This window comes from Macaca thibetana, chromosome 15, assembly GCF_024542745.1.
Source record: "Macaca thibetana thibetana isolate TM-01 chromosome 15, ASM2454274v1, whole genome shotgun sequence".
NCBI classification, from domain to species: Eukaryota; Metazoa; Chordata; class Mammalia; order Primates; family Cercopithecidae; genus Macaca; species Macaca thibetana.
Genome location: NC_065592.1, coordinates 40087460 through 40113314, shown reverse-complemented (window position 1 = coordinate 40113314; position 25855 = coordinate 40087460). Strand labels below are relative to the sequence as shown.

At 45.3% G+C, this 25855-nt stretch overlaps 1 protein-coding gene across 3 annotated transcripts in view; it reads left to right on the top strand.

Annotated features, from left to right (window-relative positions):
* Positions 1-1055: 1055 nt before the first annotated feature.
* NR4A3 (nuclear receptor subfamily 4 group A member 3) overlaps positions 1056-25855 on the top strand; it is a 42689-nt gene continuing 17889 nt past the window's right edge. The window contains exons 1-6 of one of the 3 annotated variants that reach the window (XM_050761497.1): positions 1056-1604; positions 4845-5018; positions 7210-8162; positions 11867-11996; positions 12459-12631; positions 24180-24379. In XM_050761497.1, coding sequence (XP_050617454.1) covers positions 7212-8162; positions 11867-11996; positions 12459-12631; positions 24180-24379 — 1454 coding nt within the window. In that variant the 5' untranslated portion in view covers positions 1056-1604; positions 4845-5018; positions 7210-7211. Of the gene's footprint in view, positions 1605-3703; positions 3710-4844; positions 5019-5042; positions 5987-7209; positions 8163-11866; positions 11997-12458; positions 12632-24179; positions 24380-25855 lie in introns of those variants that run through there. The other 2 variants (XM_050761498.1, XM_050761496.1) reach the window with 2 other exon arrangements.

Below are 25855 nucleotides of genomic sequence, written 5' to 3'. Positions count from 1 at the left end.
CATACAGTCACCCAGGCTATCGGCACACCATTTCATGACAAATGTGTCCCAGGAGACCAAAGCAAATCCCCTAGCGAGGGACTGACTAATAAATCCTGTTGATTGATTTCGAAATGTTTAATTTGGGAGATGTGGGCGGAGGGCATCTACAACCATCAAAAAGTGAAAGTGCTAGTTGAGAGCTCCATTTCTGACCCGGTGCTGGGGAGGAGGAATGATTTGCAGTAGTCAGACCCGCTCAGCTGTTCAACACGTGTGTGTTTGTTTTATACACATTGAGTAGTTTCTGCTGCAGCGCGCGTGTGGATGATGGATGTGCACTTCGCTGGGTTATAACGTGTCCAGTTAAGAAACCCACGCCGTACGTGTAAAGAAATCAAACCTTATCCCCGGAACTATCTGCATCCCTGTGTGAAACACGCACCCAGTAAATGATGCGGGGAGGGAGGATTAGCCTGGGCGCAGAGGACCGGAGAGACGTAAACAGCTTTAGAGCCTTTGCATGAGGAAAGTGCAGCTGCACCTCAGGGCGTCTTCGGGCTGGTGCCAGACGCCTTCTGCACCGGCTGCCAGGTCACTGAAGCTGGTCAGAAGCTGGCTGGCGGAGCCTTCCCTTTCGGAAGAGCTGTCCTCTCCCTTACCCCCCTCGCCCTGGCTCCGTGCCTCGGGGCAGCCTCGGAGGCGCGCCAGCAGCACTCCTCCAACTCTACTCCACCCGAGCCTGACAGCTGGGCGGTCCCGCCTGACCCGTGGGCAGGCCGCTGCACCCTCCCGCAGACGCACGCCCTGGCGAGCGGTTCCGCTGCAAAAGGGCTGGCATCGCGGGTCCGAGAAGCCCCCGGTCGGCCGTGCGGCGGAGTTTCCATTGTGCGGCCGTGCGACTGGCCGAGAAACGCGCGCGCGCGCACACGAACACACACACCCTCCCTCGCACACGCGGAACCGGCTGGGCCAGGGGAGGGAGGAGGAGGGTGACGTAGCGTCCCATGGCGTCACATTGACGTCTCGCATTCCAGGCACTCTATGGAGAGGCCGCTAGGGCTCCTGTGGCATAAATGACGTGCCGAGAGAGCGAGCGAACGCGCAGCCGGGAGAGCGGAGTCTCCTGCCTCCCGCCCCCCACCCCTCCAGCTCCTGCTCCTCCTCCGCTCCCCATACACAGACGCGCTCACACCCGCTCCCTCACTCGCACACACAGACACAAGCGCGCACACACGCTCCGCACACACACTTCGCTCTCCCGCGCGCTCACACCCCTCTTGACCTGAGCCTTTGCTGGTGCAGCGCGGCGCCGCAGCCGGACGCCCCTCCCGGGCTCACTTTGCAACGCTGACGGTGCCGGCAGTGGCCGTGGAGGTGGGAACAGCGGCGGCATCCTCCCCCCTGGTCACAGCCCGAGCCAGGACGCCCGCGGAACCTCTCGGCTGTGCTCTCCCATGAGTCGGGATCGCAGCATCCCCTACCAGCCGCTCACCGCCTCCGGGAGCCGCTGGGCTTGTACACCGCAGCCCTTCCGGGACAGCAGCTGTGACTCCCCACCAGTGCAGATTTCGGGACAGCTCTCTAGAAACTCGCTCTAAAGACGGAACCGCCACAGCACTCAAGTACGTATGAGATTCGCCCAGTTAATAAGGGGACTTGCTAAAAAAGTTGGCTTGCTGGGAAGCGTCGCTCCTGAAATTGACAACTTTGAGTGTGGGGTTTCCTCCCCGACCTTGCCGCCCGGCTCCGGCTTTGCTAGCCCAGCGGCCCATAGGTTCTGATCTGAAACTTTTCCCCTGTAGTGGGCCCGCGGGGATCTCTGGAGCTCGTGGGATTCCTCCCCCACTCGAAGAGGCGAAAAGCCTCTAACAAAGAGGAGGACCGGGATTTGTGCTATAGCGGCTCCAGCGATGTAATTCAGGGTATTTCGGCTCTAGTTGTCATGGTAATGATGCTCTCGGCGGCGGCGGCGGCAGCGGCAGGGAGTTGCAGCTCCGGTGATGAACGGCAGTAATTTTCCTGTCTTTTAAGTAGGATTGAAAATAGGAGCTCTGGTGGGTCCAAGAAAATGTTCCTAATGGTGGCACCGAGCTGGTTCTCTGGAAGGAAGCTTGGGAGGGAAAGGCCTAGGCAGCCGTGGTCAGAGTTTGCAGAGGCACTCGGAGGACCTCAGGAAAGAGGGCATAATTGTAGGAATGTGGCTTATTGTATTGAAATGAGCCTGGGGTTCCACTAGGCACGTCTGCCTGGCGTCGCTGACATGCCGGTTTACACTTTTCCCTTAGGAGGTAAATCGGGTGTAATTGGCGACTCCCGCGCGCTGACACGTGTGGGGACGGTGTCCCTCTCCTCCGGACCTTGGTTCGGTGTGGGAAAGGCATGCTTTACTTTTTCACTGACAGAACTCGCGCTTTTGGAGAAGTTGCTCCGAGTGTTTTACTATTAGTAGAAAGGAAAGTTCTCGGTGGTGAGACGAAAGCGGTCATGCGAGCGCGGTCTGCGGAGACTGACTTCCAAAGGCACCTATCCAACCTGTTGGAAGCCTCGGGGCAGAGGCGAGGAAGAACGCATTTGTCCCTTGATTTCCAAAAACGTTCTTGGAGATTGTCTTTTATTTATTTATGCGTCCGGATTCTCCAGAGCGAAGAGCTGCGAGGAGTTAGTAATCAGAAATGTCGGGCTGTGATCCCAGGGCCTTGCAGTGCCGGGAGAGAAGTACAGGGAGCCGTCAGTCATTCCATCACGAGTCCAATGCCGGATCTCCTTTTCCCACGACGGGGAAATATTTTATAGAACCGAGCTGGGGAAAGAAAAAGCTGCCCAACGTGGCTAATGGGCACAATGAATGAAGTTACTTTATTCGAGTTATTTTCGCTGAACAAGATGCTCGCAGAGTTAGTATCAAAGGCTCCTTAGGCCACAGCAACCTCCACGCCCGCTCCGCCCCCATGCCCGGCACCCACCCACCCCGTTCCCTGGGACCGTGCGCTCACAGAAATTCTTCCCCGCGGTTTGTCTCGTCTCCCTCGGTCTTTCTGAGAATCTCAGTCTTTCCCTTTCTGTCAGTCTCTCCTTCGCTGCTCTTGCCCCCGCCCAACCTCCGCCCCCGCTCCCCAGGGTTGGAAACTCCGCAGAGGAGCCCCGGTCACAATGGTGCGTTTCACGGTTTCCTCCACACACTTCACCACGGGGAGGGGAACACGGGGGTGTTCCTTTCGTCTGCCCACGAGAAAGAAAGGGGCTTTGACAGAGGTAGTTATTTCTTACTAATTTACAACCCCAAGGCTCTGTGCTCCTGGCCCCGGCGGCCGCAAACCGGAGCGGCAGAACGTGTTTCCAGGCGCTGAGGCTTTGCCTAGGTAACCGGTCGTTTGTGGGGCGGAGAGAGCGGCGGGGCGCTGGGCTGGGCTGGAGGAAAGGTAGTGTGGGTGCCTCCTGCGAACGCTGGGCGCTCGAGGGGAACTCCTTCGTTGGGGAGAGGCGGTCCCCGCCCACCCGAGTTCAGAGGCCTCCCCTCAGAGAACGACTCCGCTTGAAAGGCCCTCGGGGAATGCGGGACGGGATTGCGGGCACCCACTGAAGGGGCGGGTGGGGGATTGCTGGAGACCCCCATTGAAGATGCGGGGAGACGGGAAGCACGCGCTACAGCCATGGGAAGATCCGCTTCTACCCGCTCTACAGCGAGCGAAAGGTTTCCGTCGGAGCAGCTCTGGCTGGGGCTGGGGGTGGCAAGGGAATCCCCCATTTCCTGGCCGTTGAGGGTTACCTGGGCCTGGGGGCTCCGAGTCCCTTTCTCTCTTCCTGCAGGCAAGCCCCGGGCTCAGGGGCGCCAGCAGACGACCCTCGTGGCCCCGCGCACCTCAGAGGTTTTTGGCTTGGTTTGATTTGGGGGTTTTTCGATGCATGTTCCCACTCTTCGAGCTGTGCCCACCCCGGGCAAAGGGGGCGCTATAGGCCGGAGTTTGGGGCACCCAGTTCCTTCCCTGAGGCCTGCTGAGCTGCGCTTTCTGCTACAAAGTTTCGCTGAGGCTGTGCGCTGAGACGCTGGTCCCGGAGCCGCGGTGGGCGCCCTCAGGAATGTGCCCCCTCTAGGCCGCTGGGTGGCCGGGAGTCTCTAAGCGGCCCACCCTCGAAGACACCGCCCTCTGGGTACAGGGGACCTGCCTTCGCCCGCCCCATCGGCCGCGAACGCCGTCCGCTTCGTCCCCTTGCTTCCAGCGCCAGGCTTCCTTTGCTGTGCCCTTTTGTTTGCTTGACCCCTGGCCCTTGAAACTCGCGGCTAATAGAAGCGAAGCTCCATTAGCATTTAGAATGAAAAGCGCAGACTTTCTTAATTCCTTGGGGCATTCATGCATTCGTTCCGGACCTTGTGCATTTCCTATGCAACGTGTAAAATTTGTATTTGAGGGATGGGGGCGGGCGGAGTTGGAAAATGGCTTTTTTCCTTTAGTGAACACTCACTGACCCCCGTATTCCGGCGGAGCTCGTTCTTCAAGTGTTCTGCTTTCTTCGGTTTTCCTGACTTCGCAAGCTCGGAATCAATTGTGGGGGCAGAGAGATCAATTTCTGGGCGATAACAGGCTGCGCGTTTTTTAGCCTCGGTTCCAGTGCCACAAAACAGTGGTAGGCGCAGTGGGTTCGTACAATCTTTCCTCGGCTTCCCCAAGGCTGCGTGATGCTTTTTGCCCAGGGGGACTCCTGTACCATTAATCACCCTTAATTTTATGATAATTCTTTGTAATTAATGTAGCATTTCTAGAGGTCGCCAACCAATTCCCCCAGTCCCCAATGCGCCCAGCCCGGGTCGTAGTGACCCATCCTGGTCTCACTGTGACCTATGTCCTCTCTCCCCGTGCCTGTAGAGCCCACTGTGGAAGAGCGCAGCCCGGCAAGCCCGGGCCCTGAGCCTGGACCCTCAGCGGTGCCGGGGAGCACTGCCGGCACTTCGCCTCACCGGACGTCCGCTGCTCCTACACTCTCAGCCTCCGCTGGAGAGACCCCCAGCCCCACCATTCAGCGCGCAAGATACCCTCCAGGTAGGTACGAAGGCACGACCCTTTTCTCCTCCCTGGCCGAGGGAAGTGGGTGGGGGAACCACACACTCGGCGGGCAGCGTGGTCGATCTGCCCAGTGCCAGGACAGTGACGGCTGGCCGCGAATTTCACAACACAGGTGGCTTCCTCATGGGAAGCTCCTCTGTATACCACACCCTGTTGCTACTGAGTGGAGCAGCCAAATTAAATTAAGCTTGCATTGCTCAAAATTAATTTTCCTAAGAGAAATACAAATACACCAATAGATTAGGGTATATTACACATTTTTATTTCATTTTTGCTCTTCTTTTGTAGTCAGTGTACACATGTAAGAGTTATGGAATCACTTAGAGCAATACTGAGCATTTTCATTTATATACAACTCAAATCATTTGGGTGCAGAAGTTTGGATGATTGAAGCTGGGAGGGAAGGAGAAAAGCATTTGAGCTGAAAACCAAAGAGTAAATTTGAGTTTGGCGAAAGAACAGATTGCACGTTTGGTTTGTACCACCTCTTTACAAATTTGTTAAAGGAATACTAGGTGCCAAGCCTGTGTGGGCACAATAGATAATGCAGATAAATAGAATACAATCCCAGCAAGCTCATCTTCTAGAGAGAAACCTCAGAAAGACACAAATAAGAGCAATAGGAAGGGACTGGCCGGAAAGAATGACAGAAAAGACTAAGGGAGAAATCCTAGAGGTGCTGAAGGGAGAAGGAGAATAGATGAAAGATCAGGCAGTGTTCTTTCTTTTAAATGATTAGCCTTTCATTTCATCCCAGCAACTGGACAGCAAGATAAGTTACTGGACTTCAAACTAGTGAGTGTATTTTTAAGGCCCTGCTTGTTAAAGAAAAGCTTGAACTGGCCTCTCCTCATCACTGCTTCTTCCAACAGGCCCTCATCACCTTTTTTCAAGTCAAGATTTCATCCCATACATGCATGACTCAATCAGATTTGGAAATGTGGGTAAGAGAAAGATGTCAAAGGAAATGTGAAGTATTCACTTCTCTATTAGTCACACCTTTTACACTATAGACTCCAAAGAGGCGTTAAGCACCTGGTTTTCCTTTGGCTCAGAAAAACCAACCACCAGAAACCACCGTTTTTTTTACCATTTATATTTAGCCATAAAGAAAGGAAAATAATTAGATAAATCATCCACAACATCTAATAATTCTCAGAGCCTTCTCACTCAGTTCAGCCTCTCTGAACAATAGTAAGCACCCTGGATACCAGCCACTTTGGGGGCAACATAGTCAAACTGGCAGAGAAATCAAGTCTATTCAGAAACTGCTTTTTTCTTTATCGGGGTACTAATTCTAGTGTCATAAGGAAATACCAATACTAACTTGCCTATTATAATAGTTATAAACTGTTATCACAAAACAGCCACTGATTTGTTTTATTAGTTAGAATTGGGATATATATGTGTGTGTGTGTGTATATATATATATATGGGTGGGTGTTTTGTTGCAGCTGCTGATCTTTTTCTTTGCAGATGGTATAAACTCCCCCGAGTCCATTTCCTGGGCCTATGTCCCCACCTAGCTGACTGAAGTTATCAACAGGGGTCCAGTTTGTGCAGGCTGCTAGCCCTATTGGAGGAGTGGGGAGGGGGTGGGAGAAAGCAACCACAACGTGTGTGGGCAGCCTCAATTGGCACTCATAAAATGTTAGAATGTCAACTCTCTCCCTTGGCCACTAAATCTCTCACAGGGTAGCTTTTTTTTGACTAACTCAGGTTTACAAATCAATGTGTGTGCCTTGGGGGACCAATGGCCTCTTTCCCCCCAAATAAACCGCTGGCTTTCTCTTTGTCCTCCTAGGTTATAGCTGAGGAGGCCACTCCAATTAGTTTACAGGACTCAACGCCTCTTTTTAAAAACATCTGTGAGCTTATGAGGAAAGACTTCAAGTTTCCCAAATCTGGTGGAGGACAGGGCAAGGGAGGGAAGATAGGCACAGAGGTCCACAGGTCAGGTTTTGGCACCCCTTTGTCAAGAATTCAGCTTCCTTACTAGGGATGAAGTAAATAAGTGTGGGGCTTTGTGTCTGTGCTACCAGGAGGAGGACAGGATGACACTTCCTCTCTATTTCCCAGATTAGAGAACAGTGAACTCAGTGCTGCCTGTTGGCTAGAAAACAAGTGTTAACTTGCTTCTGAGAGACCCTTTTCTCTGTCCCTGCAGATATGCCCTGCGTCCAAGCCCAATATAGCCCTTCGCCTCCAGGTTCCAGTTATGCTGCGCAGACATACAGCTCGGAATACGCCACGGAGATCATGAACCCTGACTACACCAAGCTGACCATGGACCTCGGCAGCACTGAGATCACGGCTACAGCCACCACGTCCCTGCCCAGCATCAGTACCTTCGTCGAGGGCTACTCGAGCAACTATGAACTCAAGCCCTCCTGCGTGTACCAAATGCAGCGGCCCTTGATCAAAGTGGAGGAGGGGCGGGCGCCCAGCTACCACCACCATCACCACCACCACCACCACCACCACCACCACCACCAGCAGCAGCATCAACAGCCATCCATTCCTCCCGCCTCCAGCCCAGAGGACGAGGTGCTCCCCAGCACCTCCATGTACTTCAAACAGTCCCCACCGTCCACCCCCACCACGCCGGCCTTCCCCCCGCAGGCGGGGGCGCTATGGGACGACGCGCTGCCCTCGGCGCCCGGCTGCATTGCGCCCGGCTCGCTGCTGGACCCGCCGATGAAGGCGGTGCCTACGGTGGCCGGCGCGCGCTTCCCGCTCTTCCACTTCAAGCCCTCGCCGCCGCACCCCCCCGCGCCCAGCCCGGCCGGCGGCCACCACCTCGGCTACGACCCGACGGCCGCTGCCGCGCTCAGCCTGCCTCTGGGAGCCGCAGCTGCCGCGGGCAGCCAGGTCGCCGCGCTGGAGGGCCACCCGTACGGGCTGCCGCTGGCCAAGAGGGCGGCCCCGCTGGCTTTCCCGCCTCTCGGCCTCACGCCCTCTCCTACCGCGTCCAGCCTGCTGGGCGAGAGTCCCAGCCTGCCGTCGCCGCCCAACAGGAGCTCGTCGTCCGGCGAGGGCACGTGTGCAGTGTGCGGGGACAATGCCGCCTGCCAGCACTACGGCGTGCGCACCTGCGAGGGCTGCAAGGGCTTCTTCAAGGTGAGCGCTCGGCGTCCCCTCCCCTCCGCACCCAGACCCCTCACTGAAGGGAGCTTCTAAGTGGGTGTAGGAGCATCCTTGTTCTTCCCTGTTTGAGAGCTGTAATCGGTGCATCGTGCTTTATTGCAGCCCTTCCTAGCACCTTCACATCCCTTTTCTCAGGGACTTTCTACTGAGGTCTAGGTACAGCAGGCCACCCGAGATGGACTCCGAGGGGTCCGTGAACCTCCTGGCCGGACACTGCCCTATGAACATTTTTCTGGAGAGCTTTCAGCAGAGTCTTAAAAGGACCTGTGACTTCGAAAATGCAAAAACCTCATTGTTTTGTCTGTCCATCCAGGGTGTCTGAGGGGATAGGGTGTGCATACCAAGCCCTGGACATTTGTGTCTCATTTAATCCTTACAGTAAGAGCTGGGGCTCTAGAGTCAGACACATCCAAGATTGAATTCTGGCCACTCACTAGCTATTTTTAGTAACAGTGTTTTAAAGGTAGATATTAATTATCCTTGTTTTGTAGATGAGGATGTTGAGGTTTGAAAAAGTTAATCAGCTGCCTCAGGACACACCTTCAGAGAAGGGAGATGGAGGCAGGGTACCAACCCATGTTTGTGTGACCCCAAAGTCCACTCCCTTTTCACAGTTCTGCAGCTCTGGGAGACGGGACAACTGTCTTCTTCTGTGGAAAGAGGCAGCTCTTTCCATAGAAGATAGAACTTGGGGTCTTGTGTCCTCTAGGAACCTTTCCCTATCTCTGTACCATATACGGTGCCAGGTGTAGACATAGTTCATTCCCTCATAGGCCTAACAGAGAAATTTTCCAGTGGGAGGGCCATCAGCCCGCCCCATATTTTACCCACGAGGAAGCTGAGGCCTGGAGTGGTGAAGCCTTATGCAGGCTGTAAGCAGTGATTTAGCTGCCCATGAGATGTTTCCAGCTGATTTCCCCTGACTCCTGAGTTCAGTGTTATTGCTGCCACTTAGGGAAAAGACCTTGCTCTTTTGCTGTGCTACCTTTTGCTATTGACTCCCAGACTTTATCAGACACTTACTTCTGTGCCATCCTTCTCACTCCCCACCCCACTGGCCATTATTTCAGTCATTTACAAACCCACACAAATTATTCCCTATCCTCTAGTGCTGGACAGGATAGAGAGAAAGAGGAAGCAGGATGCTGATTGGGTAACTTGGATTTGGGAGGCCAATAGGATATATCTGTGAGCACACCAGAATTGGAGAGAGAAGATTCAAATAGAAGACCTTAATCTTCCACCTTCCAGTTGTATCATGTTGGGCATGACCCTTCATTCTAGGCCTGTTTCCGTATCAGTGAATAAAACTCAAAGAAGGGCTGTGTATTCAATGAGATGAAATATATATGAAAGCGCTTTATAATCTTTAAAGGGCTATACAAATAGTTCATTATTAAACAAAAGCTATAAAGTATTTGTAAAAATACACATTTGTGGAGGGATATACATAGCAACAAGCAACAGTTATTTTTGATCTTCAGATACTAATCATATCACTACTTGAGTTCTGCAGATAAACAAGAAAATGTTTGTGGAAAAACTGCAATATGTTAAGTGCCATACAGATATTCGGGATTATGATGTTTTAAATGCAGAATCTTGGTTATTTTATTTTATTTTTTAGCCATTGAGTTTAGCCATTTTTTGTCTTAATTACTCAAGCTTTATCAGAGCTACTTTCAAGTAACTGCATTCCTTTAGCAGATTTGATTTTTACAGGATTTCAGTGGAAAATGCTGAAGGACAGTGAAACTGGCAGCAGAAGGGGGAAAAGAAAAAAACAAGAATTATGAATAATCTACAAATATAATTATCCCTAAATAATTGAGAGTTGACCAAAATACCAGAGTGGTAATACATTCTGAGTCTAGAAATGTCAATTAAGTGTTCCCCAACAGCTTCCCTTTTCTGCAGCAATCCCTTGAAAACAAATCTATACTTGAAAGGGTGGGGGCAAGATGGGGGAGAACCACCCCACAGATCTGTTAATTAAGGGAACCGGAGCAGGTTTTACCCAGTGGCTTTCTACCATTAAATTGAGTTCTTTAAAAATGTGACATGAAGTGCAGTTAATGATAGGAATTCGGTGATTGAACCATAACGATCTCTCCCTGTCCTTAAACTGTGCACACACACAAATGTACGAAAGGCTTCAGGTTATTGGGAAAATGTATACCTGAAGCAAAATGCCATCAGCACTCAAATTGGCATACAGCCTTGAGGATGATGGCAAGAAATAGAGTGTTAGAAATTACTGCATGTTCAATGAAAGCTTTATTCAGGAAATACACGTATCCTACCCTTACAGACTGCTAAGAATTTAAATGCTGGAACCTCAGAAGTATGCCTGTGTTTCAGAATTTTGCATTTTAAACTAAAGTCACCTACTATGGCGGGGGAGACATGTCTTAGACTTGAGATAGGTTGGCTTTGTTATATTTTTATATAAGCAATCTAGAAACTATCCCCTAAAATGAAATTAAAAGGTAACAGGGTAAAACTGAAACATGGGGGTTGAGAATGACTGAAAGTAAAGGTTGAAAACGAATCTAGATATTTGAACACAAAATAGATCATGAAGCCCAAGTTACCTGGATTTATTTTCTTTTTTTTTTTTAATGCAGCCCAGGCTTCCAAAATAAATTTCAACTTTCTGCTCTATTTGGAGTTGTATAGATCCAGGTAATTTCTGAATAGTTTCACCCTAAGTGGTAAAAATACATTCATTTGCACATATGTTTTCAATTTAAAAAGCAAGCATTTGTTTAAATTTGGAGGATGAAATATGTTTATTTCTCCATGTGTCATTTCTAAATTATATGGATTCTGAAAAATCCAACATCATTTTTCTATCCAAGCTTAAGTTTTATTATGTTTTTTACAATATGGTTATTGAGTCTATGTCAATAGACATTTATGAAATGACCTATTAATAGGAATTTTCACTGAAAATATATGGCTCTCATATCTCTTTCTTTGTCTCTTTTTCTTTTGTCCCTTGAGGTTTTTTGTTTTCTTCCTTGGATATAATAATGCTTTGTAATAACTGCTTTTAAGATTTTGCTTTGAAAAATCAGGAATGGACTGTTTATCATATATGGTCTTTAAAGATAAAATAAGCTATACAGGTTGATTAAGTGAATTATTTTGCATTAACACATTATTTCCTATATGTTTTAATTAGAAAAATCCTGATTTTGCTTTTTATGATTTCATCTCTGTTGGGTAACAAAGCCAGTTACTGTGATATTTGACTTACAATAGTGATAGCAAACAAAGTATATCCCAGATAATTTTGATTTTATTTTAATAAGGTCAGCAATAATCAGGGGAGTGGAACAAGTAGAAAATTGTTCCCAAAGGGATATTAAAAGTGGAGATAATCTAATTCTCCAAGGTATGATATGTTGACCTGGTAATTTCAGATATGATTTTATCATTCAGAGTTGGGTGTCTCCTGAGACTTGCTTTAGAACAATCTGAGATGATTTTCATTGTCAGCAGCTAACACTAATAAAATTGTTTTTCCTGCAGGCTAGCGTGTTAGGAAATTAAATTTATCGAATTATACGAATTGCACTGTCGCTTTTCACATTGTAATTAAAATACATCTTGTCAGGTCCTACCTCTTTCCAGAAACTATCAGTTGACTATCTTGTATTATATTTTCTCAGAGAACAGTACAGAAAAATGCAAAATATGTTTGCCTGGCAAATAAAAACTGCCCAGTAGACAAGAGACGTCGAAACCGATGTCAGTACTGTCGATTTCAGAAGTGTCTCAGTGTTGGAATGGTAAAAGAAGGTATGCATATAATGCTTTTTACGCAGTTTGCTTATACGTATTCTCAGAAATCACTGAAAAAAGTTAATATTTACATTGGGATGGTGAATTTTACTAGTTCCTTTTTCCTTTCAACATTTTATTTTTATCATATATATCTACATTTTAAAATAACTTAGGACTATTTATTCTAATTTCTCAAAATTAATAGAGGACTTGTATACATACATCTTTGCTCTATTTAAGAAGGAGACTTTTAGGGCTAATTCATTACCAAATGTAAATATGGGTGGCTTTTATGCTGCTTGTTTCAACTCTCATGAAATCATTGTGTGAATATTATTCCAAACTTATTACCACTTTTAAACGGTTGGTCTCATTAATGATTGCTCAACTGTAATGTGTTTTTATTCCTTTTTGTGATTTATGGTCATTCAGTCCATAATCTTTGAAGATTGTTTTCTTTGTCTCTTTTGGCATCAGTTGTCCGTACAGATAGTCTGAAAGGGAGGAGAGGTCGTCTGCCTTCCAAACCAAAGAGCCCATTACAACAGGAACCTTCTCAGCCCTCTCCACCTTCTCCTCCAGTCTGCATGATGAATGCCCTTGTCCGAGCTTTAACAGACTCAACACCCAGAGATCTTGATTATTCCAGAGTAAGTTTTATGATTTCCTTCTTTCAAACGAATGATCAGGGTCTCTTATTTATGGCTACTAGTAATAAGAGTTGATTGAATGATTTTGTGTCTAGCATCATGTTAGACACTTTCCATACTTTTTCTATATTTCTCGCTTCATTTAGCAATTCAATGCATCCATTGCACCAAATAATTTTTGCCTTATTGAATCTCTAAATGCCTTAACAAATGACCCTGACAGTGCTGCACCTGTCATACACATTGTTGCAGGATTCTTGGTGGTTGTGCCAATGAAAATCTGCACAGGCGAACTACAATTTGTAGATTTCTCTCATGATCTAGACAAAGTGACTACTGTTTTTTTTCATATTGTGTTCAAACCATCTGGGTGAGCCTCAAGTTATTCTTAAGCAGTTTATCCAATTGCATCAGCATTGATTGACCTGGTGCTTATTCAGAGGGATTAGACCATTGGTGGAGAGGAGCGAGCTCTGGCTGTGACATCAGATGTCAGGAGGACTCGGACGGAAAGCCACCTCTGCTGCTTCCTGCCTGTGTCACCTGGTTCCTGCTTTTGGCTCTCTCCTGCCTACGGTGGAGATGATTACAATATTTAACCTCGGAGGGGTGTTCTGAACACCAGTCGCACAAGAATGATGATTGTGAAAACGTTTTTAAGACCATAAATGATTGGTGTTGTTATAGTTAAGTCAACCAAAACATATCAACATTTTTATTTCCTATGGGATATAGTAAAATCCCATCAGTCTGAACCCTGCAAATTCCTCAAAATTTGGATACCACAGAGAAGAACCATGAGAAAGGGTTTTCTGAGCAAATGAATAAACAGCTCTGTAAGGCAATTTCTTTAAAGGACTTAGAAAAGCAAACTTCTAGCAAAACAGGGTCTCAATGACTAGGGAAGGGAAGGAAAAAAATATCACAATTATTGAGCAGTTTCTATATGCTAGACATTGTGGTACATTATCTCATTTAATCCTTTAAGCCACCATGAACTGTAGGCATCATTATTCCTCCTACTTGAAGAAAAAACAAAACAAAACAAAAAACAACACCTTAGAAATACAGCTTGCACTCAGATAAAGAAATACCAGTCCAGAGGCCCCCAGTCGGTTGATCTGTCTTGGTAGCTACTACCAAACTGCCCTCCCCAGGTCTAATCAGTGTTTCAAGCTTCTGGCTGAATGGCTGGCAAACAGTGTGTGTCCCTGCTATGTGCCCTTCTCTTAGGTTGCAGTGTTGATAGAAATGATTAGTGTACCTGCTGTGATCCTCTTTCCCTCTTCCCCACCCTCATTATAGGCTGCGAAGCCTCCTCTCTGCACCTGATCACAAAACATCATATGAGAAGCATGGTAGATCCTTAGCATCAAAGGCTGAGGACTCTTATTCTGATTATAAGTAGTGGCTCTTGACTACAATCAAGTCTCAAATAATAGTGTAAGAGAATAAAGCAGAATAATAAAACTAAGTTAACAGTTTAGGCTTCTTTGGAATCACACGGGCCTAGATGAAAATCCCAACACTGTCATTTACTAGCTAAGTGACCTTGAGCAACTGATTACACCTTTTGATTGCTCAGTTTTCTCTTCTGTGTTGTGGGGTAATAGCAATATCTACTTCTGGGGTTGTTTGTGAAGATTAATTACAATTATACTTGTCAAAGCTTTAGCGCAGTGCCCTGTATGTTATTTCCTTGGCCAAACTTTCTTACTCTGCCATTTGTTGAATGTCCTAATGAGCACAAACACTACACATTAGGTGTCAGGCAGAACACTCTTGAGGTAAGTATTATGATCTCTATTTCACAGATAAGGAAATTTAAACTGGGAGAATCTAAAGCGCTGACTTGCCCAAGGTCACTGAACTAATATGCAGCAGAGACAGAATTAGGAGCCAAGTATATTAGGAGCCAAGTGTATTGAACCTAAAATCTGTGCTCCTAAATACCAGCCTTCACTGCCTCTCTACTTCCAGTGAGAGTAGGTGCTAGAAAAGTATGCAGAAATGAAGAGTTCTCCTCCCAGAAGCACCCTGGCCTCTCCATATGCAGTTCATCTGAATTAGTGAAGCTTCTTAGCACTGCCTAGGCTAAGGCTGTAGCACGCAATCTGACATTGTTCCAGGGCATTTGAAAGCACAATAGATGGTCACTTCAGATAATTTAGGCCTCAAAAGTGATTTTTTGGCCCCCAATTATCCAATTATGAGTCTACATGGCATAATTAGTCATTCAATGGCAAACCTTTCCCAGCACTTTGAGTTGTCCCAGCTGGGAACTGTCTCCACACTGAAAAATCAATCTAGTATGTTTGCTTGCCTCTGCACCATTCAGTCTGTTAGTCTAGAGTCATCATCCTCATCAACAAACATTTATCCAATTTAATTGTTAGCTTTGTCCAAAATAGCAGATTGACCATGCCAGAGTCTAGGTCACATTGGTACTACCTTTGGGGCCTGGCTCAATTTTGCAAAGCATATTTATTTTAATTGCATTATTTTGGAATCAGGTTGAACCTCATAACTTGGATTCCCCTGCTTTTAGATAGCATTACACAATTATCAAAAATTGGACCCAAATCAACTAAATTAAAAGACTTTTTAAAAATACAGTGAGTTTTCATCAAAAACTTGGATGAAAGCATAGGAGCATGCTGATCACATTTGCAAATGACAGAAAGCTGGGAGGGATCGCTAATATGATGGATGTCAGTATCAACATTCAGAGTGATCTCGACAGGTTGGAACAGGAAGGGCTGAAACCATCACAAAGAAAGTTAACAAAAATAAATGTGAAGCTCGGCATTTAGAATTTAAACAAATGGGAGAGCCTTGGCTTGTCAGTGGTTCATGTTAAGAAGATCTGGGGAGTTTATTCCATATACACTCAAAATGAACCAACAAAGAACGTGTGTGGTAGAAGGGAGGGATGCCACATTACCTTCAGCTGCAGTAGTAGAAGTATGGGACCAGACCCAAGTTGATGATGGTTGCATGGACTCTGTCCTGTCAGACTGTACTTCACAGATTGAGTTCAGTTCTAAGCTGGGATTTACTGTTTCTGGGAACTTGTAATGAATGACTGGGGGAAATGGAAATATGTAGGCAGGAAGGGAAAAGATTTGGTGAAATTGGGTCACTCTTTTGCCCTGTGGCAAAAAGAACTTTTCTCCCAAAGACAGATCTGGAGAGAGAAGGAGGGGGGCCTCTTCCCACTCACTTGTCTAATAACAAGTATTGACCATACTAGCTGCTGTGGAAGTGTGAGTTCATCAACACAAGGAGTAATTAAGGTAGTTTTAGTTTTAGCTTTTTGGGGAACCCCCATACTGTTTTCCATAATGGCTATACTAATTTACATTCTCATCAGCAGTATATGAGTGCTCCCCTTTCTCTACATCCTCACCAGCATTTATTTTTTGTCTTTTTAATAATAATCATTCTAACTGGGATGAAATGATATGTCCTTGTGGTTTGGATTTGCATCTTCCTGTTGATTTGTGATGTTGAGCATTTTTAAACATGCCTGTTGGCTATTTCTATGTCTTGTTTTGAAAAATGTCTATTTAGGTTTTTTACCTATATTTTAAATAGATTATTTTTTTCTGCTATTGAGTTGAATTCCTTATATCTTCTGGTTATTAATCCCTTGTCGGATGGATAGCTTGCAGATATTTTCTCCCGTTCTGTAGTATTTCACTTTTTAAATTGTTTCCTTTGCTGACCATCACATATATTCTTACATAATTTCACTAAGGCTCTAGGTCTGTGTGGTATTATTTATGGTTTGAGTAATTTTCTTAATACTGTCATTCACTGAAATTCAATTTTCATAATACCTTCCTTCTTAAAGTTTTACATATACAAATTCATAGAACTGGAGTGACCTTGGGATCATCTAATCCAAGTCCCATATTTTCAGAAAAGTAAATTAAGGCTTAAAGGGGTTAACTGGCTTGCCTATTGTCGGTGACAGAGTAGAAGACAAAATCCAGATCTTATCACTCAAAGTAGTGTGTTTCTATTTTATCATACTGTCACTTCTATTTAATGACAATTTATTATATTTTTGAACATATAAACTTTATTAAATATTTTAAAATTACAATAATGGTAATATATTTCCATAGGGTTTTTTTTTTAAAGGCAAACCATTTACAAGTGGATAAAATGAAAAACGAAAGTCTCTGCTTCATTTATAGCTGCCTGATCCCACTCCTTAGCAGTATTTTAGTGTGTATCCATAATTTATTACATTATAAATAAGAATTTTCGCTGCCAACTTTGAGAGTTTATTTGAGCCCTACAATTTATTAAAGATGCTAGATTCCCCCAATGAGTCAGGTCAATAGAGAAAGGAGGAAATGTGTTGCCAGCCCAGTATGTTTTAATCTTCATGTACTAGCATGTGTTCCTTTAAGGTAGTAAGTGAGCAGTTTTCTCCATTTGTGGGAATGGGAGGTGGAGGGGTTTTGTTCCAAGTCACAGAGGAAATGAATGTTTTAGAGGCCAGAAAGAGCTCCTGAGTTCTGTGAAGCGTTCCTGGCTCTGGGACCTTCAGTTCTCCTTTGGGCCAAACTTCTCTCCCTCAAAAGTGAGCTCAGATCATTGTACATCAGTGCAGTCAAAACATGTCACGTTTGATTTGTCTCTCCTCAAAATGTTGCTATTCTCTGCACCACAGTTGCTTTTAATTTAGCCATACAAGTATGTATAGATACTGGGCTTGGCTTCAGAGCCTGCATAATTACTAATGAGAAAACATACTTAGTGTCCTCATTAGTTGATCATTTCAAGTATTTTTCAGCATACTAGGATGGTTTTCTGGTAATCAGTGCCACTTAATGGAGTAACAGACTTGCAAATACAAGAGATACTGCTCAGATAAAACCAGGCACCAGCAAATGGCATTTAAATGTGTTCACAAGATAGCCTATGAAACAATGTGGCTTAAGACTCATTAGATCTACAAGGTAAACAGAATGAAGCTGCAAAAAGAGTGGTTTCATGAAGCATCTCAGAAGACCCTCTCAAATTGTTACCAATTCACTAGATGATTTCAGGCCAGTTCCCGCTCCTCTGTGGGCCACAGTTACCTGATCCAAATGGTAAAGAGATTAAGCTAAATCCATTCCCATTATCTCCTCCAGCCTTCTCATTCCCTGATATTCTGACCATAATATTAATACCTGCTGTAGTTCCACTATGAGTACAAGTCTGCATTTCCTAAAACATGGTGCCCAGACTGCTCCTACCAGAAAGAGCTGGGGTGTTTGCTTTAAAATGCAGATTCCCAGGCCACACCCTCTCAGACATACTGAATTAGGACTGGGAAGAAGGAGAGGCAGGCAAAAATCTGTATTTTAAAAAGTGCCATTGGATGATTCTTTGGCACACTAAGGTTTGAGAACCATCGATATAGTTTATAATAACAACTCCATTTTACCTTGAATTTTCCAGCTTTTCATGGGATTGAGAAGGGATGAGCAATAGAGATATAAATTTTCCTAAAAGCAATTAATTCATTTGACAAATATTTATTGAATGGCTGCTAGGTAGTAGGCACTGTTCCAGGGCAATGGACACATTGCTGAGTAAGGCAAAGCCCTTATCCACATGAACCTTACATACCAGTAAAGGAGAAAAAGAGTAAACAAATATACAATTGCAGTGATGTCATTGTGGGAAGAGAGGTGTCTTTCGCTTTTTGCTTTTTGGAGTGGGGGGCATAGAGTTAGATCAGCAAAGAAAAATTTGGGGGGAAATATATTCATTGCCAATTGTTTTCATTGCCAATTTTTAAAATGTCACTTTTTAAAGTGTAAGAACCTAAGAATATGTATACATAGTTTGACTTATACAATGATCACATCTAAAATTTTCAGAGCTATAGTTGAGAAAAGCAGCATTTTAAGGGGAGAAAAACGTGTCCTTAGCATAGTCTACATACTTAGCCAGGGCTGAAAGTGAGATCGAGTAAATATTAGATTCCACTCTGCTGTTAAAGCCTCACATCACTAATTTTTGAGGGGTGGTGTTTTCCATGAGTCTCACTTAATTTCCACACAAATATCTCATTTGGGGCCTGGGCTATTGCTGAAGTCTGGCTTGTATAGCTGCATTACTGCCATATGAAACATGCAGACCCATTTTAGCTTAAATAATATCCATTGCTGTTGTTTGCAGCTCTAGACTCTCATTCTAGGTGCTTCAGAGAAACCTTCCTTAGGCTGCCAGTAAATGTAATACCGTGTCTTTAACTAGTGAGAAAGCCAGAGTTCTGACAGATCAAAATAACACCTATAAGATGAAAAAAAAATTAGTATAAACAGGAAAAAAGTTCATTACAAAAAATCTTTTTGCATTTGACCCATGTTCGATTGGCATGATCAGTAAGCAAATATTTCTAGATTTTCTTTGTCAAACCCCAAACCTACTTAGCCCAGAGACAGAGCAATCAATGTAGGGCAGCAGAGATGCAGAGCTGGGGGTCCAGTCCTTCCAACTCTAGGACCAGTATTCATTGGTTGAGGTTTTTCTAAACTGGTAGGCCAGGCAGAGAAAAAATCTAAAATGTTTTGTTCCATTCCTTTAAACCTTATGTCCAACAGAGGAGATTTTTCTTTTCCTCCAGCATTGGATGCTGACCCTCCAGTCAGCCCCAAGTTACTGGTGGCTCAGGCTGAATTCACTTTGGCTCTAAAATTCTGAGGCTTGGATCAAAACCACTGCAGGTGAAGCCCAGAGGATCTGGCTGGAGTCTGGCAGGCCAGGCCGGCTGGCTTTCCTGCTTGCTGGGCTCCATCGGAGAAAAGTACACACACAGGGTGGGCAGGGACTTCACTTCCCTGTGTGCAGGAGGCATGAAGTGTGAGCCCAGCAGGGGCGGAAGCCTGCAGAGGACCCTGGGTGAAAGCTACATGCTCTGGTGGATTCTAAACAAATATTGGAAGCAGAGAGATTGTTGAGTTGTGAGCCACGGATTCAGGGGAGTCAGCGCAGGAGGTAGCTGTCAGATCCATTCTCAGGGGAAACTATTCATTCTTTAGTATTTTTCTCTCCATTTAACCCACTGTTTTTAAACAAAATAATGCTGAATCAGTGTCACGTTCTGGGCAATAACATCATACCTGGTGTGATTTAGCAATATTTAGAATCATTTAGTGCAAGAGCCAGACGGAATCTTAGGGATCAGCTAGTCCACTTATTCCTGTTCCAGAGGCTGAAACTGACTCAGAGCAGTTAAGTGACTTGTCTAGAATTGCATAGCAAGTCAGTGCAGAGCCTGGACGAGGACCCCATGACATGCTGCTTGGTCCAACATACTTTCCTTTACTCCCACTCATTTGGGAGTTTCACAAGTAGCTCCCTCAGCTTTTGAAAGGGAGGATCTGCCCTGAATTTCATTCTGCTCTTGGAGAGCCTGTGGAATTATTAAATAGATTTATAAATAAGGAGAAAATAAAAAAGAGAAAAGTTAATTCCCTTTTCCCCACTCTCTTCCAGTTAAGAGTCTGTGTGCCGGCTGGGCACGGTGGCTCACGCCTGTAATCCCAGCACTTTGGGAGGCCGAGGCAGGTGGATCACAAGGTCAAGAGATCGAGACCATCCTGTCCAACATGGTGAAACCCTGTCTCTACTAAAAATACAAAACTTAGCTGGGCGTGGTGGCGCGCACCTGTAGTCCCAGCTACTTGGGAGGCTGAGGCAGGAGAATCGCTTGAACCCAGGAGGTAGAGGTTGCGTGGAGCCAAAATCATGCCACTGTACTCCAGCCTGGCAACAGAGCAAGATTCTCTCTCTCAAAAAAAAAAAAAAAAAAAGAGTCTGTGTGCCAGGAGGTAGTGGGAAGTGTCTATGACATAGGATCGTGCCGCCATGCTTCCTTCTCCTGGACTTTGCTCCCATGGTCTAGCACAACAGAATATTCAGGACTTCATGGAATCCCAGGCACTGTGTAGGATTGTTGGGAACAGAGGAGCCACGATTCTGAACTGGACCAGATGTTATAGGATCTTAGAACATCAGGGCTGAAAATCAAAAACTTTCTACTTCTACCCATTCCATTTCATAAATATGGAAGCTGAGCGATGGTGATTATTTCAGATATCATAACTGCTATCAATATCATCACTGTCATTTGTTAATCATGTACTGTATATCAGGCCCTTCACATATGTTATCACATTGAATCATCACAACAAAATTTTGAGGAAGGCCAGGCATGGTACACCTGGTAATCCCAGTAGAGATTGTAGGGAAGCCCAGCCAGGTGGATCGCTTAAGCCCAGGAGTTCAAGACCAGCTTAGGCAATATAGTGAGACACTGCCTTTACAAAAAGTTTTTAAAAAGTTAGATGGGCATGGTGGTTCCTGCCTGCGGTCCCAGCTACTCAAGAGGCTGAGGTGGGAGGATTGCTGGAGCTGGGGAAGTCAAGGCTGTAGTGAGCCGCGATCACACCACTGCACTCCAGCCTGGGCAACAGAGCAAGACCCTGTCTCAAAAAAAAATTTTTTTTGAGGAAGGTATCCCCATTTTACAGAGTAGAAAACAGGTTCAAAAAAGTTAAATGATGCTACATTATTTCACATATTAGGGGCCAGAACAAAATTGAGATTAAAGTAGGTGGACTCTGATTTATTTTTTATTTATTTTTTTTTTTTTAGTTAGTTATTTAATACTGCTTCTTGGGAAAACACAAAGAAAAAAAGACCCAATTAAATAAGCGTCTCATTTCCTCTCACCTAGGTAGCTCCACAGTAAGCACCTAGTTGCTTATTAGCTGTTTCTTCTCCAACCAGGTTAGGGTATTACAGCAAACCTAAGCACTCTTCTGACTATTCTTTCATTGGAAAAACATTCAGCAATTATTTATTGAGGTATAATTATGTGCCAGTCACTGTACTGTTGACAGAAACATAGGACCAATGAATATGTACCTGGAGAGCTCCAGTGAGAATAAAGCAAAATGCTTTTTAAAGATTTCATAGGCCAGATGCGGTGGCTCATGCCTGTAATCCCAACATGTCAGGAGGCCAAGGCAGGTGGATCACTTGAGGTCAGGCGTTTGAGACCAGCTTGGCCAACATGGTGAAGCCCTGTCTCTACTAAAAATACAAAAATTAGCCAGGCATGTTAGCACATGCCTATAGTCCCAGCTACTCGGGAGGCTGAGGCACTGAATCGCTTGAACCCAGGAGGTGGAGGTTTCAGTGAGCCAAGATCGCACCACTGTACTCCAGCCTGGGCAACAAAGCAAGATACCATCTCGGGGGAAAAAAAAAAAAAAAGGTTTCATAAACGATCCCACCATCTAGTAACATCAGACATACTTAACAGCTAGGAGGGATAAAACTTGAAATCACAGGGTCAGCATAAGTCCTGGCTGTACCACTGTTGGTTGTGTAACTTAAGAAAATCTCTTAGCTTCTCTGAGCCTCAGTTTTCTCATCTGTAAAATAAAGATTAAAATCCTTACCCCATGAGGATCAGTTCAGAAAAGGAATGCACAATGATGCACAGCCATGTTAATGTGTAGGAAATGATGTGCCTATTTACGTGTTTCTGTGTATCTCTTAAATCTCTGTGTTGTTGGCTGTCCCTTGATTAGTATCTTGCTGTATCAGTCTTCCTCTCTGCAGCAGAAAAGTCTTTCCTCCCGTGATTCAAGAAAAACTCTGGTTCTACCAGAATTTCTGAAAGCTGGGTGAAGACTTTATTCCTACTTATATCTTTCTGCTCTTTGGACTCTCTAGATCCATGCTGTCCAATAGACCTCCCCTCAGTGATGGAAATGTTCTATCCCAAATTTGGCCACTGAACACTTGAAGTATGGCTAACATGACTGAGGAACTGAATTTTTAATTTCATTTAATTTGTATTAACTTAAATAGCCACAGGCCTGAGTCTAATGGCACACAGCTGCCTGGGTTCTGCCAAAGAGACCTTTCCTTCCACCACTTCCTGGTTGGTTTTATCTCACAGAAATCCATCAACAGCAAGCAAAAATCCTTCTTTGTCTTGTTGATTATTTCTGCAATTCCCAAACTTCATTGTATATGAGAATCACCTGGAGATCTTGATTAGACAGTTTGGTGGGCCAGGCATGGTGCCTCATGCCTGTAATCCCAGTACTTCGGGAGGCTGAGACAGAAGAATTGCTTGAGTCTAGGAAATCAAGACCAACCTGAGCAACACAGTGATACTCATCCCCAACCCACGCCACCATTTCTACAAAAAAAAAATTTTTTTAATGTTTGCTGTGTCTACCCCCAGAGTTTCTAATTCAGTAGGTCTGTGGTAGGGCCTGAGATTGTCACTTTTTTGTTTGTTTGTTTGTTTTGAGACAGAGTCTCGCCCTGTCACCCATGCTGGAGTGCAATGGCATGATCTTGGCTCACTGCAACCTCCACCTTCCAGGTTCAAGCAATTCTCGTGCCTCAGCCTCCTGAGTAGCTGGGATTACAGGGACATGCCACTACACCCAGCTAATTTTCATATTTTTAGTGGAGATGGGGTTTCACCATGTTGGCCAGGCTGGTCTTGAACTCCTGACCTCAGGTGATTCCCCCCCCCCCCCACCCCCCAGCCTCCCAAAGTGGTAGAATTACAGGCATGAGCCACCGCACCAGGCCGAAATTGTCATTTCTAACACATTCCTGGGTGTTGCTGATGCTGCCAGTCTGGAGACCACACTTTGAGAACCACTGGGTTAACTTAGTATCTCATGGGGAGACAGCTGTGCCATAGTGAAATGAGCAGACCCTGGAGATCGACTTGGACACAAACTCCTGGGGCAGTAGTTTTTTTTTTTTTTTTTTTTTTTTTTTTTTTGAGACGGAGTCTCACTCTGTCGCCCAGGCTGGAGTGCAGTGGCCCGATCTCAGCTCACTGCAAGCTCCGCCTCCCGGGTTCACGCCATTCTCCTGCCTCAGCCTCCCAAGTAGCTGGGACTACAGGCGCCCGCCACCTCGCCCGGCTAGTTTTTTGTATTTTTTTTAGTAGAGACGGGGTTTCACCGGGTTAGCCAGGATGGTCTCGATCTCCTGACCTCGTGATCCGCCCGTCTCGGCCTCCCAAAGTGCTGGGATTACAGGCTTGAGCCACCGCGCCCGGCTGGGGCAGTAGTTCTCAACTGAGCTACTCCACTTTGGAGTCACCTGGGGAGCTTTAAAAATTCTTGACCTCTAGGCTCCACCCCAGACCAATTAAATGAGAATCTCTAGGCGCAGGACCCAGACAAGAGTTGTTTCCTTCAAGCTCCCCAGGTGATTGCACTGCACAGTCAAGGGTGAAAACCACTTTGCTAATTCGACTTAAGCAAATTTCCTTGTCTATTAAGTGATAACAATAAAATTTGCTGTATTTGTATCAGAGGGCCATTGTGAAAATCACATAAGACTATGAATGTGAAGGGGTTTTATAAACTGTGACACCTAAAAGTAAGAATTTAGGCATTGATGGTCTTGGAAGGGCCTGTTTGCAAATGATACTATTATCCCCACTGAAGCAAGATAATGCTGCTCTCTCTGGTTTGCATTCTAGTACTGTCCCACTGACCAGGCTGCTGCAGGCACAGATGCTGAGCATGTGCAACAATTCTACAACCTCCTGACAGCCTCCATTGATGTATCCAGAAGCTGGGCAGAAAAGATTCCGGGATTTACTGATCTCCCCAAAGAAGATCAGACATTACTTATTGAATCAGCCTTTTTGGAGCTGTTTGTCCTCAGACTTTCCATCAGGTAATTACTACTATTTTATCTTCAGTCTACTTCCTTAGAAGAAGCCTGAAACCTTCTGTGTTTGTAACTGAATCATTGGTGAAACGTTTTCTCAAGAAGCAAATGTGAAATATGATCAGGCACTAAAAAAACTGAGCAACAAGTCATGGAGGGAGCACTAGGCTTGCTGCCAGAACCCCTGGGTTCTAGTCCCAGTTCTAATGTGAACTTGCTGTCACACCCTGAGCAGGTCACTTGCCTGACCGGAAGTTCAAATCCCACCTTTTTAAAAGGAAGAGGTTGGATTTGATGATCTCTTGAGGTCCCTCGCAGCTCCAACACTCTGTGATTCTGGAAAGATCCTCATGGTGCGTAAGCTATTTCCTGGGAGCAAGTGTTTGCTTTGGAACATTGTATTTACCTCGTGGGTTTCTGTTTAACAAGTTACTATTCTAGCACACCTGATGGGGCCCTAAAGAGTTCCCACACGTTCTCAAACCCCAGTTTTATTCCAAGAGAACACTCTTAGATAGAAAGATTTAGTCCATCCTATCATAGTCAGTGACACCAAACACAAAAAGGAAAAATGATTTTTCAAAAACATAGAACCTTGGAAGCTCCTCTAGTAAGTTCCACGTGTAAATTTTTTAAACTTTATTTTATTATTGTTTTTATTCACAAATAGCCTGTTTAACTCCATTTTCCTTGCTTCCTTTCAGTTATATATTTTTAGGAGATGATACCGACTTTATACCAAATATCAGAAAAATCCATCTTTCCCCTCTTTCTCTTTCCTGCCATCCCCTCCCCAATTTCATATCATTACCAGAAACTCCTGTTTAATTTTTACGGTGCAAATTGCCAGGCCTCATTGCCATCTATTTTGGTTTGGTAGACTGTGGGAGAAGTCCAGAAGTCTGCATTTTTAACTCATGCTTTAATGATTCTGATGCCATCAGATTCTGATGTCATCAGGGTCCATGTTTTATATTCTGAGACTGAATCATTCTGTCCTGTGTATGCCTTCTGTGACGGGATCAGTAGGAGAGATGGGGTGGAGTTACAACTAGAGTGCCAGTAATAGCTTAATTTGTAGCCAATCTAGTGTACACCAGAGCTGAGCCAGCAAGGTGGCTGTCATCTATTAGACATGCAACAAAGGATTAAGTAGACTGTAAACTCCATGCAGGCAGGTGCCATGTATGTCCTATTCACCATGTTTTCTCCCAGTGTCTGGCTCCAGGAATAACATGTGCTTCATGCTCAGTAGACACTTGGCTGAGTGAAGGAATGAATGAAGCTGTTCATCCAAGAAGCAACACGAGATTATTTGACTTGTGAATACAACAGGTCAAGATAGATAAATATGTGGCAAGAGATTTGAAAGTTAAAGGAAATCTAAAATTAAAGGAAGAACCACATATAATTCAGCCCATTACTTGTTATACCCAATACTTGTCGAACCGTCCTGTGTACTGGGCACCATGCATGGGCTTT